At 43.9% G+C, this 17,847-nt stretch overlaps 1 protein-coding gene across 3 annotated transcripts in view; it reads left to right on the forward strand.

The window, feature by feature from the left end:
- The window catches only part of LOC139458161 (beta-1,3-galactosyl-O-glycosyl-glycoprotein beta-1,6-N-acetylglucosaminyltransferase-like), an 87,426-nt gene that overhangs the window by 58,612 nt on the left and 10,967 nt on the right, over positions 1–17,847 (forward strand). For all 3 annotated transcript variants that reach the window (XR_011652657.1, XM_071239487.1, XM_071239490.1), the window contains exon 2: positions 5,729–6,690. Coding sequence is in view for 2 of the 3 variants with exons in the window: in XM_071239487.1 (XP_071095588.1) it covers positions 5,765–6,690 (926 nt within the window). In the remaining variant the exon portion in view is untranslated. The remainder of the gene's footprint in view (positions 1–5,728; positions 6,691–17,847) is intronic.

The following is a 17,847-nucleotide window of genomic DNA, read 5'->3' on the forward strand; positions in this document are numbered from 1 at the left end:
GAGACTAAATCATTAAGAGCCAGGGATTGGTGTTAAAAGTCTTCGTGAAGTCTCAGGATCGTCACACATCGTTCGGTTTCAGAAGAAGCTGTAAGCTCAGTTCAATCTCTAATTACATGCAACTAAAACTTGCTCTCTACTTAACTATGTTCTTAAATACCCTCTACTAACATTACCCTCATCTATGTTTCATTCTAATAAATTAGTCTCTACTAAAATGACCCTCATCTATGTTTCATTCTAATAAATTAGTCTCTACTAAAATGACCCTCATCTATGGTACATTCTAATAAATTAGTCTCTACTAAAATTACCCACTGCTATGTTAATTTCTAATAAATTAGTCTCTACGAAAATAACCCGCTGCTAATTTATGGTCTACTAAATTTGGTTTCACTAAAATTACCCTCTTCTATGTTACGTCCGTCTGAATTGCTCTCTTCTAAAATTACCCTCTTCAAGGTTACGTCCTTCTGAATTGCGCTCTTCTAAAATTACCCTCTTCAAGGTGACGTCCTTCTGAATTGCTCTCTTCTAAAATTACCCTCTTCAAGGTTACGTCCTTCTGAATTGTTCTCTTCTAAAATTACCCTCTTCTAGGTAACGTCCTTCTGAATTGCTCTCTTCTAAAATTACCCTCTTCAAGGTTACGTCCTTCTGAATTGCTCTCTTCTAAAATTACCCTCTTCAAGGTTACGTCCATCTGAATTGCTCTCTTCTAAAATTACCCTCTTCAAGGTTACGTCCATCTGAATTGCTCTCTTCTAAAATTACCCTCTTCAAGGTTACGTCCTTCTGAATTGCGCTCTTCTAAAATTACCCTCTTCAAGGTTACGTCCATCTGAATTGCTCTCTTTTAAAATTACCCTATTTTAGGCTACGTCCATCTGAATTGCTCTCTTCTATAATTACCCTCTTCAAGGTTACGTCCATCTGAATTGCTCTCTTCTAAAATTACCCTCTTCTAGGTTACGTCCTTCTGAATTGCGCTCCTCTAAAATTACCCTCTTCTGTGTTACGTCCATCTGAATTGCTCTCTTCTAAACTTATCCTCTTCTATGTAAAGTCCTTCTGAATTGCTCTCTTCTAAAATTACCCTCTTCAAGGTTACGTCCTTCAGAATTGCTCTCTTTTAAAATTACCCTCTTCTAGGTTACGTCCCTCTGAACTGCGCTCCCCTAAAATTACCCTCTTCAAGGTTACGTCCGTCTGAATTGCGCTCCTCTAAAATTACCCTATTCAAGGTTACGTTCTTCTGAATTGCTCTCTTCTAAAATTACCCTCTTCAAGGTTACGTCCATCTGAATTGCTCTCTTCTAAAATTACCCTCTTCTAGGTTACGTCCTTCTGAATTGCGCTCCTCTAAAATTACCCTCTTCTAGGTTACGTCCGTCTGAATTGCTCTCTTCTAACATTACCCTCTTCAAGGTTACGTCCTTCTGAATTGCTCTCTTTTAAAATTACCCTCTTTTAGGTTACGTCCTTCTGAATTGCTCTCTTCTAAAATTACCCTCTTCTGTGTTACGTCCTTCTGAATTGCTCTCTTTTAAAATTATCCTCTTGTAGGTTACGTCCATCTGAATTGCTTTCTTCTAAAAGTACCCTCTTCAAGGTAACGTCCTTCTGAATTGCTCTCTTCTAAAAGTACCCTCTTCAAGGTTACGTCCTTCTGAATTGCTCTCTTCTAAAATTACCCTCTTCAAGGTTACGTCCTTCTGAATTGCTCTCTTCTAAAAGTACCCTCTTCAAGGTTACGTCCTTCTGAATTGCTCTGTTCTAAAATTACCCTCTTCGAGGTTACGTCCATCTGAATTGCTCTCTTCTAAAATTACCCTCTTCAAGGTAACGTCCTTCTGAATTGCTCTCTTCTAAAATTACCCTCTTCAAGGTTACGTCCTTCTGAATTGCTCTCTTCTAAAATTACCCTCTTCAAGGTTACGTCCTTCTGAATTGCGCTCTTCTAAAATTACCCTCTTCTACGTAACGTCCTTCTGAATTGCTCTCTTCTAAAATTACCCTCTTCAAGGTTACGTCCTTCTGAATTGCGCTCTTCTAAAATTACCCTCTTCTAGGTTACGTCCTTCTGAATTGCTCTCTTCTAAATTTACCCACTTCAAGGTTACGTCCTTCTGAATTGCGCTCCTCTAAAATTACCCGCTTCTAGGTTACGTTCTTCTGAATTGCGCTCCTCTAAAATTACCCTCTTCAAGGTTACGTTCTTCTGAATTGCTCTCTTCTAAAATTACCCTCTTCAAGGTTACGTCCATCTGAATTGCTCTCTTATAAATTACCCTCTTCTAGGTTACGTCCTTCTGAATTGCGCTCCTCTAAAATTACCCTCTGCTCAGTTACGTTCCATTTAATTAATAATAATTTAGTATTCACTTAAACATTACAATATCAAAGGCATCGGAGGTTAGACCACAACTTTAACATCATGCTCAGGCCAAAGCGAACGTCCACTTGTTCAACATCTTCTCTGAAATATCTCGTCGAAAGATGGGATAGGCGGAACAAAATTTGTTTCAATGCATTTGGATTTTAGATCGTTTGACCTTTACGTATAACCACTTCGCTCTCGTCATATTATGGCTCTGAATGTTTTATTAATATTTTATATTTTTGTGTGTGCATATTTGCAAAAATTTCCGAGCTAATTCAGAAAATCACCCATCACTGATTACTATGATTGTGAAATTTGATATGCATTGTTTTAATATGCCTTGTTGATGTGTGTTAATGTTTTGCTTGTTTGACCTCTGACCTTTAAGTAACGCCGTATAGTAATGGTACCACATTTTCGTCAACTCCCTTTGAACCGAGAAACTGACATTTAGAGTAAATGATCCCAGTAATGGGAAACATTTAAATATGGCCACCACGACGGCCATGTTGGAAATGTCATCTCGTTCATCAACGAGACTACACCACATGTGTTTGTCATTGTGTCACTGGGCCGGTAGGGGTAGCTCAGCGATTAAAGCGGTAACTAGTCACGGCCCCGGTTCGATTCCCCACATGGGTGCAATGAGTGAAGCCCAGTTCTGTTACCCCTGCCGTGATATTGCTGGAATGGGGATAACAACGACGCATAACCATACTCACTGACAAATACGCACCGAGTTGTGTCTCTTGGGCGTGCTTGAATTGGATTTAGATTTGTTTGTTTCTTGTTGTACGACGCACACAATAATATTCCTTCCACATGTAGGTAGAATGGTTACAATATTTTTATTATGAACTATTCACACGGTCTGGTTACGATGACACCCCAAGACCCCGTTATCACAACCCCATTCATTGAGCCGCATCTTACGATTACCATATATTCGAAATTATCAGGTGAGCTTCAGTGCCGTGAATTTATGAAAGTCTAGAAAGCTCACATTTCGCAATTTCGAATAGTGTCGTATGCAATCTCATTAAAATCAGACATTAGTTCTCGCTACCGCTAAACAAAGATCTGAAGACATCGCAGAAGACATTAGGTGTCACGTCAGAACGACCTTTCATCCGACCAATCAGAGCGTCGCTTACCAGATCATGAAAGTGACAGTCGGAATGTGATTTCTAATAATACAACCTCGACAACTTTAACACGGGGTATTCCGAATGATAGTTACGGGTTTAACGACTGAATCCATACAATCTAGACCATCTATTAGCCATTCCGGGATGTTTTTTGGTTCAGGTTTCAAATGTGTAATCGAGAATTTGTCAAAATATGTTGCGAAGCGTAGTCGCCAATTTGAAATTAGTGCCGCAAAGTACGAGAAAGCTTCCTTCTGATTGGTCATTCTGTTCGTCAGTCAAAGTTCGCGCAAGGTCGGTCTGGCGTGACCTGTAATGGGATGTCCTCAGATCTTTGTTTAGCGGTAGCGAGAACTAAGATCTGATTTTAATGAGATCGTGTTGTATGTTGATAAAAGTGTCATCTAAGAAACTTATACAAATAGCTCCGAGGACGCTCGCGTGTACACCCCCTGGTCACGAGCTGTGATTACTTTATAATAATTTGTTTGTTTGGTTGTTTGTTGTTGAATGCCGCACTCAGCAATATTCCAGGTATATGACGGCGGTCTATAAATAATCGAGTCTGGACCAGACAATCCATTGATTGATATCATGAGCATCGAACCTACCCAATTGGGATACGATGACATTCATCAACCAAGTCAGCGAGCCTGACCACCCGATCCCGTTAGTCGCCTCTTACGACAAGCATAGTCGCCTTTTACAGCAAGCATGGATTGCTGGATACCTATTCTACCCCGGATTCTTACGGGTCACTTAGTAATTGACATAAATGTTATTTTGCGGATTTGTTAATTATTTTCATCGTTAACAGCCTAATGTGTGACTAATTTAGCAATTGGATAATTGGGGGTGATTGGGGCAGTAGGGTAGGGATGTTTGGGGCAGTAGGGTAGGGATGATTGGGGCAGTAGGGTAGGGATGTTTGGGGCAGTAGGGTAGGGATGTTTGGGGCAGTAGGGTAGGGATGTTTGGGGCAGTAGGGTAGGGATGATTGGGGCAGTAGGGTAGGGATGTTTGGGGCTGTAGGGTAGGGATGTTTGGGGCAGTAGGGTAGGGATGTTTGGGGCAGTAGGGTAAGGGTGATTGGGGCAGTAGGGTAGGGATGTTTGGGGCAGTAGGGTAGGGATGTTTGGGGCAGTAGGGTAGGGATGATTGGGGCAGTAGGGTAGGGATGTTTGGGGCAGTAGGGTAGGGATGTTTGGGGCAGTAGGGTAGGGATGATTGGGGCAGTAGGGTAGGGATGTTTGGGGCAGTAGGGTAGGGGTGATTGGGGCTGTAGGGTAGGGATGATTGGGGCAGTAGGGTAGGGGTGATTGGGGCAGTAGGGTGAGGATGATTGGGACAGTAGGGTAGGGGTGATTGGGGCAGTAGGGTAGGGATGATTGGGGCTGTAAGGTAGGGATGTTTGGGGCAGTAGGGTGAGGATGATTGGGGCAGTAGGGTAGGGGTGATTGGGGCAGTAGGGTGAGGATGATTGGGACAGTAGGGTAGGGATGATTGGGGCAGTAGGGTAGGGATGATTGGGGCTGTAGGGTAGGGATGATTGGGGCTGTAGGGTAGAGATGTTTGGGGCAGTAGGGTGAGGATGATTGGGGCAGTAGGGTAGGGATGATTGGGGCAGTAGGGTGAGGATGATTGGGGCTGTAAGGTAGGGATGTTTGGGGCAGTAGGGTGAGGATGATGAGTTATGAGCTTTTGATTCAACCTTGTTTTGTGTTTTATGAAATAAAATGTTATTGACCCCAAAATGTTCTCCTGATCATCTTCATCAAAGTGACCGCCTCCGTGGCCTAGTGGTAGAACGTCCGCCCGGAGAGTGGAAAGGTCCGGGGTTTAATCCCGGGCCGCGTCATACCAAAAGACGTTAACAGATGGTACTTGTTAATACCCTGCCTGGATTCGACATTAAGGAGCTAAACCAGGGTCTGGTCGACTCGGAGTCAGTATACTGTGTCTGAGTGGGGTATTCGTGTTAAACTGCGGCATGGTATCTCAGTGGGCTAGCACAATAAATCGGCATGAGTCCGGACTAGTACAAGCGGCCACCCTCACACACGTGCATGCATGTCGTTATGTAAGTGCAATAATCTTGGACGCGACGTTAAACCCCATTGCACTTCACCTCTTCATTAAAATATGCCTTTACATTTAATGTTCCATGAGACATAATGGCATTTGTTCGGTGTTTCAGACACAAAAACCGGCTTCTTTTAAGATGTAATCCAATATGGCCGCCCTATCCGCCATCGTGAAACAGAGTCCGGTCTTCAAGTACGTTCTTCCGTGTCTGTTCATCAGTCTGTTCGGCCTCTTGTATTATGTTGTGGTTTACACGAAGCTGGACCTCACAATCCTTGTGCCAGCCAAGTCATCTTTTGGAAAACTTCAGTTCATCACCAATGGATTTACATTCTCCAACCAATCGTTACATCTCTACGGATCTTATATATCGAAAGACGGAAGCGTGGCCTCGCATAACGAGACGTATATCAGTCTAGATGGTAATATGATTGAAGGTATTCGATCTCGGTACATAATTGCCAAGCAAATAGAATTCGAACGCATGTGTCCTAAAATTCACGTGACGTCGGTGAGCTGTAGTGCCTTATTTGACGGCGATGTTGTTGAGACAGAAAGGGTTAAAGCTGTCATGGAAAATCAGACTCGAATGCAGAAACCAGCTGAATTGTACATAGAGTTAACTCAAAACTGTGATACGTTTAAACGGAAGAGAGGATACATTACGAAAACGCTTACGGAAGAAGAGAAGCACTTCCCGTTGGCCTTCACCTTGCTAATGTTCAAGGACGTGGAGCAAGTTGATCGTCTCCTACGCGCCGTCTACCGGCCGCAGAATTATTACTGTGTTCATGTGGACAGCAAAGCGGAAGCGAAGGTCAAGGATGCCATGCGTGGAATTGTGGGATGTTTTAATAATGTTTTCTTCTCGTCACGGTTTGTGGATGTTCAATGGGGAACATATTCCGTGCTGGAACCAGAACTAATATGCATGGAGGAATTATGGAAATATAAAAAGTGGAAATATTTTATTAATTTAACCGGACAAGAATTCCCACTGAAGACAAACTTTGAACTCGTCAAAATATTGAAGGCATACAATGGAGCCAATGACCTTGAAGGAACTGTTAAAAGGTCAGTAGTTTCCCTCATTTCTATGTCTGTGGCTACATATGGTACACGTATAGTTGCTCATGCTGTTTATTAGTTTTTTTAGGACACCCGTCGAGTGAACATTTGTAGTACCTTCAGGCACAAACTTTAACAAACAAACAAACAAACACCGACACTTTCAAAACAACCCAACCCAACCCCAACACACACATTTATACACATATTTTCACATACACATATCTTGTATACTCCCAAGGGAGTTGAGAATGATGACTGGAATGCATACGGAACAACTGGTCGGGGAACAAATAAACCGCATTTGAGCAGATACAGATATCATGTATCCGAAATGCGATGCTCATGATATCACTCATTGGATTATCTTGTTCAGATTATTTACAGACTGCCATCGTGTAGCTGGAATATTGCTGCCTTAATGGATGTTAGCATATGTAAATCCTGACTCGAATAGGAGACACTCCTGCTGTATAAACAATATCTTTAGAAGCACTAGGGTGAGTGACCATAGTTTTACGCCGCTTTTAGGGGGACACCAGAAATGTTGGGAATCGAATCCGGGTCTTCGGCGCGATGAGCGAACGCTTTAAAGACTAGGCTACCCCGCCGTTCCTGAAGTTATAAGGTCTGTTGCGATACGTATGACGTGTTTACGACTGACACAGGATGTATGTGAGATGAGATAAGTCAAGCATGACACGACAAGAACGCATTTAATACATTATGAAACAAAAGCTATGTATGACAACTGCGTGGTTGGCAGATTTAGTAGGCCTGTCGGGACACTTGACATGGGCGTGCTTGGTGCACAAGAGCGTCACTGATGTACAAGGTGTTGTCAGATTTGCCAAGTGGAAATCAGCTAATAATTAATTTAATTTACTGTCACAATGCATCCATGGTTTATTAAATGCCAATAGTATTTGCTTCTAGTCATTACATCCAAACCTTTTTTCTTTTTTTAAAGAGTTGATTTGGTCTCTAGGGTTTCAGTTTGGTCTTGGAGTGTTTTGTTTCAATCCTTGAGTGTCATGCTGGCCTACGCCATCAGTGCCCTAATGCAAACAAACTCGGACCATCTTGTCCCTGCCTGCTTCCCTGGCGCATACTGTAAAACCTGGGGTGGGGCGGGGTCTGGGGTCTAGGGCTGGGGTTATGGGCTGTGGTCTTGGGCTGGAGTCTTGGGCTGGGGTTATGGGCTGGGGTTATGGGCTGTTGTCTTAGGCTGGAGTCTTGGGCTGGGGTCTTGGGTCGGGGTCTTGGGCTGGGGTCTTGGGTTGGGGTCTTAGGCTGGAGTCTTGGGCTGGGGTCTTAGGCTGGGGTTATGGGCTGGGGTTATGGGCTGTGGTCTTGGGCTGGAGTCTTGGGCTGGGGTCTTGGGTTGGGGTCTTAGGCTGGAGTCTTGGGCTGGGGTCTTAGGCTGGGGTTATGGGCTGGGGTTATGGGCTGTGGTCTTGGGCTGGAGTCTTGGGCTGGGGTCTTGGGCTGGGGTCTATTGTTGGGGTCTTGGGCTGGGGTTATGGGCTGTGGTCTTGGGCTGTAGTCTTGGGCTGGGGTTATGGGCTGTGGTCTTGGGCTGGAGTCTTGGGCTGGGGTCTTGGGTCGGGGTCTTGGGTCGGGGTCTTGGGCTGGGGTCTTGGGTTGGGGTCTAGGGTTGGGGTCTTGGGCTGGGGTCTTGGGTCGGGGTCTTGGGCTGGGGTCTTGGGTTGGGGTCTAGGGTTGGGGTCTAGGGCTGGGGTCTTGGGTTGGGGTCTTGGGCTGTGGTCTTGGGTTGGGGTCTTTGGCTGTGGTCTTGGGTTGGGGTCTTTGGCTGGGCTCTTTGACTTGTTTGGGTTCACATCCTATGTTTTCTGTCTGAAGCTGAGGATGTAGACGTGACTCAGTGATACACATATAAACTTAGATGTGTAGGATGCAGTTAGATGTTTATCACAGGCTGCCAGAGCTGTCACCATACGTCAAGTGTTAAATACTAGGTTTTCACTGTTTGGCTGAATGAAATAGTGAAATGAATTCAAAAGCAATGACTCTAACAGTTTCATCTGTATATGTATGAAAACTAACTCATGATTTATGATTTTAATAAGAATAAGAGTATATTATACAAAAACGCCCAGAGTACAATATCCACCAAAGACAAAATGGTACTAAAGTTTATAGAAACTAGTCTGCACATAGACTTACATATGGTTCATACACATATTTATATACAGGGTTGGTTGGTTTGTTGTTTAACGCCGCACTCAGCTATATGAAGGCGGTTTGTAAATAATCGAGTCTGGACCAGACAATCCAGTGATTAATATCATCAGCATCGATCCACGCAATTGGGATCGATGACATGCTTCAACCAAGTCAGCGAGCCTGACCACCCGATCCCGTTAGTCGCCTTTTACGACAAGCATAGTCGCCATTTACGGCAAGTATCCGCCGTAGAAGATTGTGTTCTAGGGAATACTTCTTCTTGGCTCCTTCTATATACGACATTGTATATCATTTTTAAAAGAAAAACAAAATCAGTTTAAAAATTGTGTCCATTTGAAAACATGTTAACGTATCATTCATAACTTTAGTTTCTCTTTTAGCTGAATGTTTATAATTACCTTGACCACCGTACCTCATTTGCAATCCTGAGTTAGGACGCGTGGACGCGTCCTTAAACATAGAGGGGCCGTATATCAGAGGCAATATTTGCAGGACGGGCTCTGTATTAAGAAACATTAATCAGTGACATTACTCACAAACACACCCCCCCCCCCCCCCCAACCCCCACCCCCCACCCCCCCAAACCCACAAACACCCCACCCCCACCCCACCCCACCCCCACCCACCCCCCGTCTCCCCCTTGGCGGAGTACTCTGGGGGGGATGCACCTTGAACTACCGGTGATATGGCTAGAACACACATGTTATGTTAGCCACAGAGGGATGTCTAAAAAATTTAGTAAGGCTGTGGTATGTGTGTGTCCATGACTCGTCGAACGCTGTCAGTTTCCCTCTCTCTGAGAAGAGTACACCGTAGTGTAGGCGGTCATGGTCCTGTCCGTATGCTTTACTGGTCACAATGTCCAGCAACAACCAGGAACAGAGAAGTAAGTCGGTCATCACCCTGTGTAAAGATAAAGGTTGCTTTGTAAACCTATTGATACCCTACTTATTATCATCTCTAGTATGAAAGACTTTGTTTACCATTGCTTGGTATCTCATAAACAAAATCAATAACTTAATGAATGAATCATGAAACATTCACACCTTTTTCTTACGGTACATATATTCACATGACATCAACATCCCGGATCCACAATAACTTCACCTTGTTTCCCTCGGGTTGGCTGGCCATTTAACTACTACCGGGACTTGTAGGAGAGAGGATGATTGCTCTATCCCCCTCCCATGGGTATCGAACACGCCTGTGTGTCTGTCCGTGATCAAGGGACAGACAGACCGTGGAATCCATCAGCCACCCTGCCGCATAGCGACATGACACCTGGTGTCTCTCCAGGGCCCCAGACAATGGCGTGATGGCTCTTTTGTCTGCGGGTTGTCCTGTACCTGTTTATCTACAGTTGACACCTCTCCATCTCATCTCTTCTTTTGCAGGACGGGCTCTGTATTAAGAAACATTAATCAGTGACATTACTCACACCCTCCCCCTTCGTCTCCCCCTTCGTCTCCCCCTATATCTGGATTACAGACACAGTTGTAAGGATAGCTGGAACTATCAACCATTAAGACAAATAACAACATAATATTCAATATTTTCTATAACATTTTATTGTAGTATATTTATGAATGAAAGGTAAATTTATTCTTTCAAAAGTTGTAAGAAGTCATTTTTAAAACATTTTGAGTTTACTTTCAAAATACTTTTTTTTCGAAGACTACATATTATACTATTAAATCATAATGGTATAAAGTAATTAGTAAACATGCTTACCCCAAAAGAAACGCACTCCCTAAAGTATGAAATGTCCGAAAACGAATAGACAATGTTATACCTTTTCGATTTAAAAAAAATTACATTTTAGTGTGTGCATTTCTTTTAGAGTGAGTGAGTATGGTTTTACGCCGCTTTTAGCAATATTCAAGCAATATCACGGCGGGGGACACCAGAAATGAGCCTCACACATTGTACCCATGTCGGGAAGCGAACCCGGGTCTTCGGCGTGACGAGCGAACGCTTTAACCACTAGGCTACCCGACCGCCCCCATATCTGTTAGAAGTGAGCATAGTAATAGAGGAGATATTGTGGCAGACCAAAGAAAACAAGAGGGATGGGCTTCCTTGCCTTATCTGGAGGTGTTATCTTGAACAGTTTCTCTGTTTAAGAAAAATAAATGATATGGGAAATATTTTGAATGTGCAGATGCAGCTGTGCCTTTCATTCAATTATCTACTCCATTCTTATATGCACTCTGTAATATCATAATTAATGAAGCAATCCTGACGTGCCCAAATGTCATATTTGATGAACTGACGTGATAATTCACACACGTTACTTGTTTTGAAATGTAATGTTTTCATATTATATATACCTGGTTTGATTATATAGCACATTTTGTCTGTTTTCTTAAATTAACACTTTGACGAAGACTGCAATTAATTATGTTTTCTAGCTTATTATTGTTATGATTATATCACACAGTACCAGTGTTTATCTGCATTACAGTAATCTATGGTTATAACGAACTCAAATGGACTACTATTTTTAGTTCGTTATAACCGTAGTTCGTTATAAGCATATATACAGCATAACTACAGCACATAGTCGGGACTACAAAGTAAGTTCGTTATATCCGCCAGTTCGTTATAAGCGTGTTCGTTATAACCGTACTTTACTGTATTTGTAAAGAACGTTATTTTTCCTTTAGATAATTTACACTTCATAGCTATACTACTGCTATCCATGAATGATTTCACTGATTTTTTGTAAAATTAAAGTACCAAAATCTTTCTCAATGGCTACCTCGTACATATAACAAAGCTGGCAAATGAAAATGTCATCTGCTAGAAACATCCCGCATCTGTGATTGCTGCCATAATGGGTCCAGACTCTGGAATCTTCTGCAGCTGGGCAGATGCTATCACTTGTGACAGATCCCCAACAGTTTCGGGTTTTGTTTACATATATTGCTCAAAAGAAGTTAAGGATCACCTGATTCTTTCATATGACTATAGTTAATCTCTCATGTCATGACAGATTAACTTTACCATTATGAAAGAATCGGGTGATCCTTTACTTCTTTTGAGTAGTATATTTCATCTGATAATACCAGAGACCCCAGCCCATAGCCCAAGACCCCAACCCACCCCACCCCACCCCACCCCACCCCACCCCACCCCAGGTTTTACAGTATGCCCTTCACTGGAGCAGGAGAACAACTGATAAGATCATGGCTAAAGAGTATCAGATTCAGTGAGAGGGGGGATTAACATAGAATGTCTGTCATCCTGAAGTTATCAATGGCTCCATAGAAATATCTCCCCCAACTTTAGAGGGGGGGCGGGGGGAGGTTATGAGACTTAATTGTATTACGGCTGGGAATGTAAGCGACAATCTGATTGGTTGAATTATGTTGTTATTTGGGATTCGAAGTCAGGACATATTGTAGACTTATTAATGGGTTCCATGTGCCAAATTTGGCGAAATACCGATCAGCATTGCGACACTCACTCACTCACTCATTCACTCACTCACTCACTCACTCACTCTACCACTCACTCACTCACTCACTCACTCACCCACCCACCCACCCACCCACTCACTCACTCACTCACTCATTCACTCACTCACTCACTCACTCACCCACCCACTCACTCACTCACTCACTCACTCACTCACTCACTCACTCTGTACATACCTTCGGGCAAGGGCATCAGACACGTATGTGTAAAAGGAATCCCATTCGTGTCCACTCGTGTCCTTCCGAGACATGCCGGACAAGGTTACGGAAAGACGCGAGTGGTAAGGATTCAGAGGAATCCCTACTGGAACTAACTGCAGTCATGTGACTATCACACAACCACAACAAATGCTTCAACAGTCGTTGCCGTGATGTGAATGTCCTAATCCTTTTCTTTGCTTTAACAAATTGTACACATATTTCTGATTTGTTCTGATTCTGATGCGTTAAAAACGGTTTTCATTCATGTTTTCATTGAAAACTACATGCGCTCGGATCTGGCGGTAAACCTTACCTGGCAACGATGTAATATCCCTACGCCGGTGGAGATGTAGGCCTTCTTGTACAGTTGGAGGGAGTTTTGCTTCGGAACAAAAATTGAAGGGAACAATTGGCAGCTAACATTTGTTTTTGCTTTGTTAACCATTCAAATTGTTTACTTCGAAAACGACCACAGGAATGACAAAAAAGGATCGGCTTTGAGGTTGAAAGAGACACATTTTTAATTTTATTTAAAAAATAAACACGTTCTATATTTGCGTTAGATGAGGAGATGTCGGCGCCGGCATTTGGTTGAATGTACATGTCATTGGTGGACATGCTGTAACGCCTCAACGCAAGTCCTGGGTTTCACAGCAGCATCGAAGTCGTAAAAGCGAGTGGGCTAGGACGCATTACATATTGAAATGGTGAAAATAGAATTTAATACGAGTTATTTGAGAATGAATTCAAATTTATTTTCCTGTCATACGAGCCAGCTGATTAAGTGTAAGTTTAAAAGAGCAGTGAAATGAAGGATAGTCGAGGGCGACTCGTGTAGGCGGTGGATTAGAGTTACGAATAAGACGTGGGTGAAATGGACTGTTCATATTTGTAGCTCGTGGCAAATAAACCAGGCGACGGGCTGATGACGTGAACATGTTCAGGGAACTCATATTATGGGGGCGGTCGGGTAGCCTAGTGGTTAAAGCGTTCGCTCGTCACGCCGAAGGCCCGGGTTCGATTCCCGACATGGGTACAATGTGTGAAGCCGATTTCTGGTGTCCCCCGCCGTGATATTGCTGGAATATTGCTAAAAGCGACATAAAACCATACTCACGTGCTTAAATAAATGTTAATGAATTGCAGCACAATCAGTACGTGTCGTTAGTGTTCAAAGCTGTCAAAGTTCGTGAGTTCAATTCCCTACCAATGAGTGAACCAAATGTTTGGTGCCCAGCAACATAAAATTGCCAAAAGGTGACAAAAACGGCGTAAAACCATACTCACTCACGGATATTTTTTCATGAAGACACTGAAACACGCACGCACACACACGCACACACACACACACACACACACACACACACACACACACACACACACACACACACACACACACACACACACACACACACACAAACACACACAAACACACACACACACATACCTCAAAAATGATTTCAGAGACTTAACTCAAAAATTCATTTCAAAGACTTCATTAAAATGTAACTCACATAGAATATTTAGAACATCACATGTCAAATGTTAAGCATATATTTTTCGAAATGTATTTGTCGTGAGGATAAAAAGAAAAAAATCCACATCGAATTAAAAGCGACCAATTTACATAAATTTACATAATGTACGCGGTTTCAGGGCGGTCTGTTTGTGTTTTGTAGTACCGCCGTGGCCTCGCTGCATGCATGACATATGCTTGTGTGACCTGTTGAATGTCAGCTATCTGCACTCTTTAATTTCCCCCTTGAGTCTCTTTTTACATCCATGCACTGTCACATACGCAGTCACACGTGCACTGTCACACATGCACTGTCACACACGCACTGTCACACGTGCACTGTTACATACGCAGTCACACGTGCACTGTCACACATGCACTGTCACACACACACTGTTACACGTGCACTGTTACATACGCAGTCACAGGTGCACTGTCACAATTGCACTGTGACATATGCACTGTCACACATGCACTGTCACACATGCACTGTCACACGTGCACTGTTACACATGCACTGCCACACATGCACTGTCACACATGCACTGTCACACGTGCACTGTCACACGTGCACTGTCACACATGCACTGTCACACATGCACTGTCACACATGCACTGTTACACGTGCACTGTCACACATGCACTGTCACACATGCACTGTCACACATGCACTGTCACACGTGCACTGTCACACATGCACTGTCACACATGCACTGTTACACATGCACTGTCACACATGCACTGTCACACATGCACTGTCACACGTGCACTGTCACACATGCACTGTCACCCATGCACTGTTACACATGCACTGTCACACATGCACTGTCACACATGCACTGTCACATACGCAGTCACACATGCACTGTTACATACGCAGTCACACATGCACTGTCACACATGCACTGTCACACATGCACTGTTACACATGCACTGTCACACATGCACTGTCACATATGCACTGTCTCACATGCACTGTCACACATGCACTGTCACACATGCACTGCCACATATGCACTGTCACACATGCACTGTCACACATGCACTGTCACACATGCACTGTCACACATGCACTGCCACACATGCACTGTCACACATGCACTGTCACACATGCACTTTTACATACGCAGTCACACATGCACTGTCACACATGCACTTTCACACATGCACTGTTACACATGCACTGCCACACGTGCACTGTCACACATGCACTGCCACATATGCACTGTCACACATGCACTGTTACATACGCAGTCACACGTGCACTATCACAAATGCACTGTCACATATGCACTGTCACAAATGCACTGCCACACATGCACTGCCACACGTGACATACTGCAGGGAGCAAATGGTGTGTGCTTTAGCGTTACACAACAGAGACAAATTGGGGGGGGGGGGGGGTGGTTGCAGAGTCATGTCAACTCTGACAACACCTGCCACTTCCCCCACCAACGGCATATTATAGCTGTCAAGCATGCACGGAAATGAGCGAAAGTAGCAGGAAGAAGCCGTCGTCTAATCTGCCTCTGTCTGAAGCTGTCTCTCTTTGTCTGTCTGCATCTTTGGACATGTCTCTCACAGGCTACATCCGTGTCCTTCTCCCCCCCCCCCCCCAACCCCAACACACACACACACACACACACACACACACACACACACACACACACACACACACACACACACACACACACACACACCACACCCCCCACCCCCCACACCCCACCCCACCCCTATCACTGTGTCTGTCGGTCTCTCTTTGTCTGTCTGCATCTTTGGACGTGTCTCTCACAGGCCTTGTCTGTGTCCTTCTCTCTCCCCTATCTCTGTGTCTGTCTGTCTGTCTATCTGTCTGTCTGTCTCTTTGGACGTGTCTCTCACAGGCCGTGTCTGTGTCCTTCTCTCTCCCCTATCTCTGTGTCTGCCTGTCTCTCTTTGTCTGTCTGTATCTTTGGACGTGTCTCTCACAGGCCGTGTCTGTGTCCTTCTCTCTCCCCTATCTCTGTTTCTGCCTGTCTCTCTTTGTCTGTCTGTATCTTTGGACGTGTCTCTCACAGGCCGTGTCTGTGTCCTTCTCTCTCCCCTATCTCTGTGTCTGCCTGTCTCTCTTTGTCTGTCTGTATCTTTGGACGTGTCTCTCACAGGCCGTGTCTGTGTCCTTCTCTCTCCCCTATCTCTGTGTCTGTCTGTCTCTCTTTGTCTGTCTGTATCTTTGGACGTGTCTCTCACAGGCCGTGTCTGTGTCCTTCTCTCTCCCCTATCTCTGTGTCTGTCTGTCTGTCTGTCTCTCTTTCTCTCTGTGTCTGCATCTTTGGAAATGTCTCTCACAGGCCGTGTTTGTGTCCTTTTCTTCTCCCCTATCTCTGTTTCTGTCTGTCTCTCTTTGTCTGTCTTCATCTTTGGACGTGTCTCTCACAGGCTGTGTCTGGAAAATGTTTTTAATTTATTTAACCTAGTTTGCTGGTCTATATCTAGACATCTTTCCTTAAAACAAACAATTAACTTATTAACATCGGGAACATCTTGATTACACCTGTCAGAACCAACACCATACATGAAAAGCCCAACATTCAATACCTTTATAAGCCAAGGACACTTGGAAATCATAAACATGTTTCAAAATATGATTATCAGTTTCAAATATCAATCTAGTCCAATATTTAATAATTTTCATTCTTCTCCATAATGCGACAGGTACCGCCTGGCACGTGCTTTGTCAATTAAAAAATAATGAATGCTCCCTCCTCCAAATACGGATTGCTAGCCTTATATTTTGAATAAGGGCACATATCTGGATCCATATTATTTGAATAGTGTAGGGGAGCGTTCTTTTCCGTGACCACCACGACCACAGAGGCCTCATTTTTTCAGTGCCACTGTGAGATGTAGAGCCTATGTCTGAGGTTCCCCGACGTTCCCTGACGCTCCCCGACGTTCTCCCCCCCCCCCCCCCCCCCCCCCCCCCCCCTCACCCCGACGTTCCCGTTTTTGCTGGGATATTGCTAATAAAATTAAAGCGGCGTAAAACCATACTCACTAATTCAACCAGCATCTCAGAATATTAAGTCTTTCTCCACAGATAACAAAAGTGTTACATTCTAAAAACAATGTTCTTAAAAGATATATCAACATGCACTCCTTGTTGACCTGCTAACACCCTCGTGCACATCCTGCGGCTCTCCCCACTTTGTCATGGGATATCGGTTTAAATAATACAAGCGATACATTGGGGTTAGGGTGTATTTGGTGGCCACTTTCAAGGCCTTTTGCGAATCCTTTCAAAACTGAACTTGCATTTTTTATTGTTTTTCCATTCTGCACGCGTAATTCCTCCACAGCCCGTCTTACAACAATGTTTGACGGAAGCTAGCGGACACCCCTCGGAATCACGATCTAACCTTTAATAAAGACGAGAGTATAGTTGCTCAAGGGTCGATCAATGTGTTTATCAACATCTCCTGTCAACAGAAATCCGGGCGTCTAAGTCAACATGGCGGAAGGAATGCTTCAAACAATTACTTGTAGAAATACGTAACATTTTATCTAGCATACCGTCTCTTCTCTCCACTTGCCTCTGACTCTCTCGACGAAGGCACTCGTGTGTTTGAGCGAAAAACAAACGGGCGGAAAATACGGTCAGGTGATCAGCGAAAAAGTGCCACGTGTTAGACGATCCAGGGGACAGAATTCTTTAGCTTTTTACACAACCTTGTTTAGATACGATCAAGTGTTCACGTGACCTTGGGCGTGTTCAAGGTT

Source organism: Haliotis cracherodii, unplaced genomic scaffold, assembly GCF_022045235.1.
Source record: "Haliotis cracherodii isolate W230 unplaced genomic scaffold, xgHalCrac1.p SCAF_12, whole genome shotgun sequence".
Classification (NCBI taxonomy): domain Eukaryota; kingdom Metazoa; phylum Mollusca; class Gastropoda; order Lepetellida; family Haliotidae; genus Haliotis; species Haliotis cracherodii.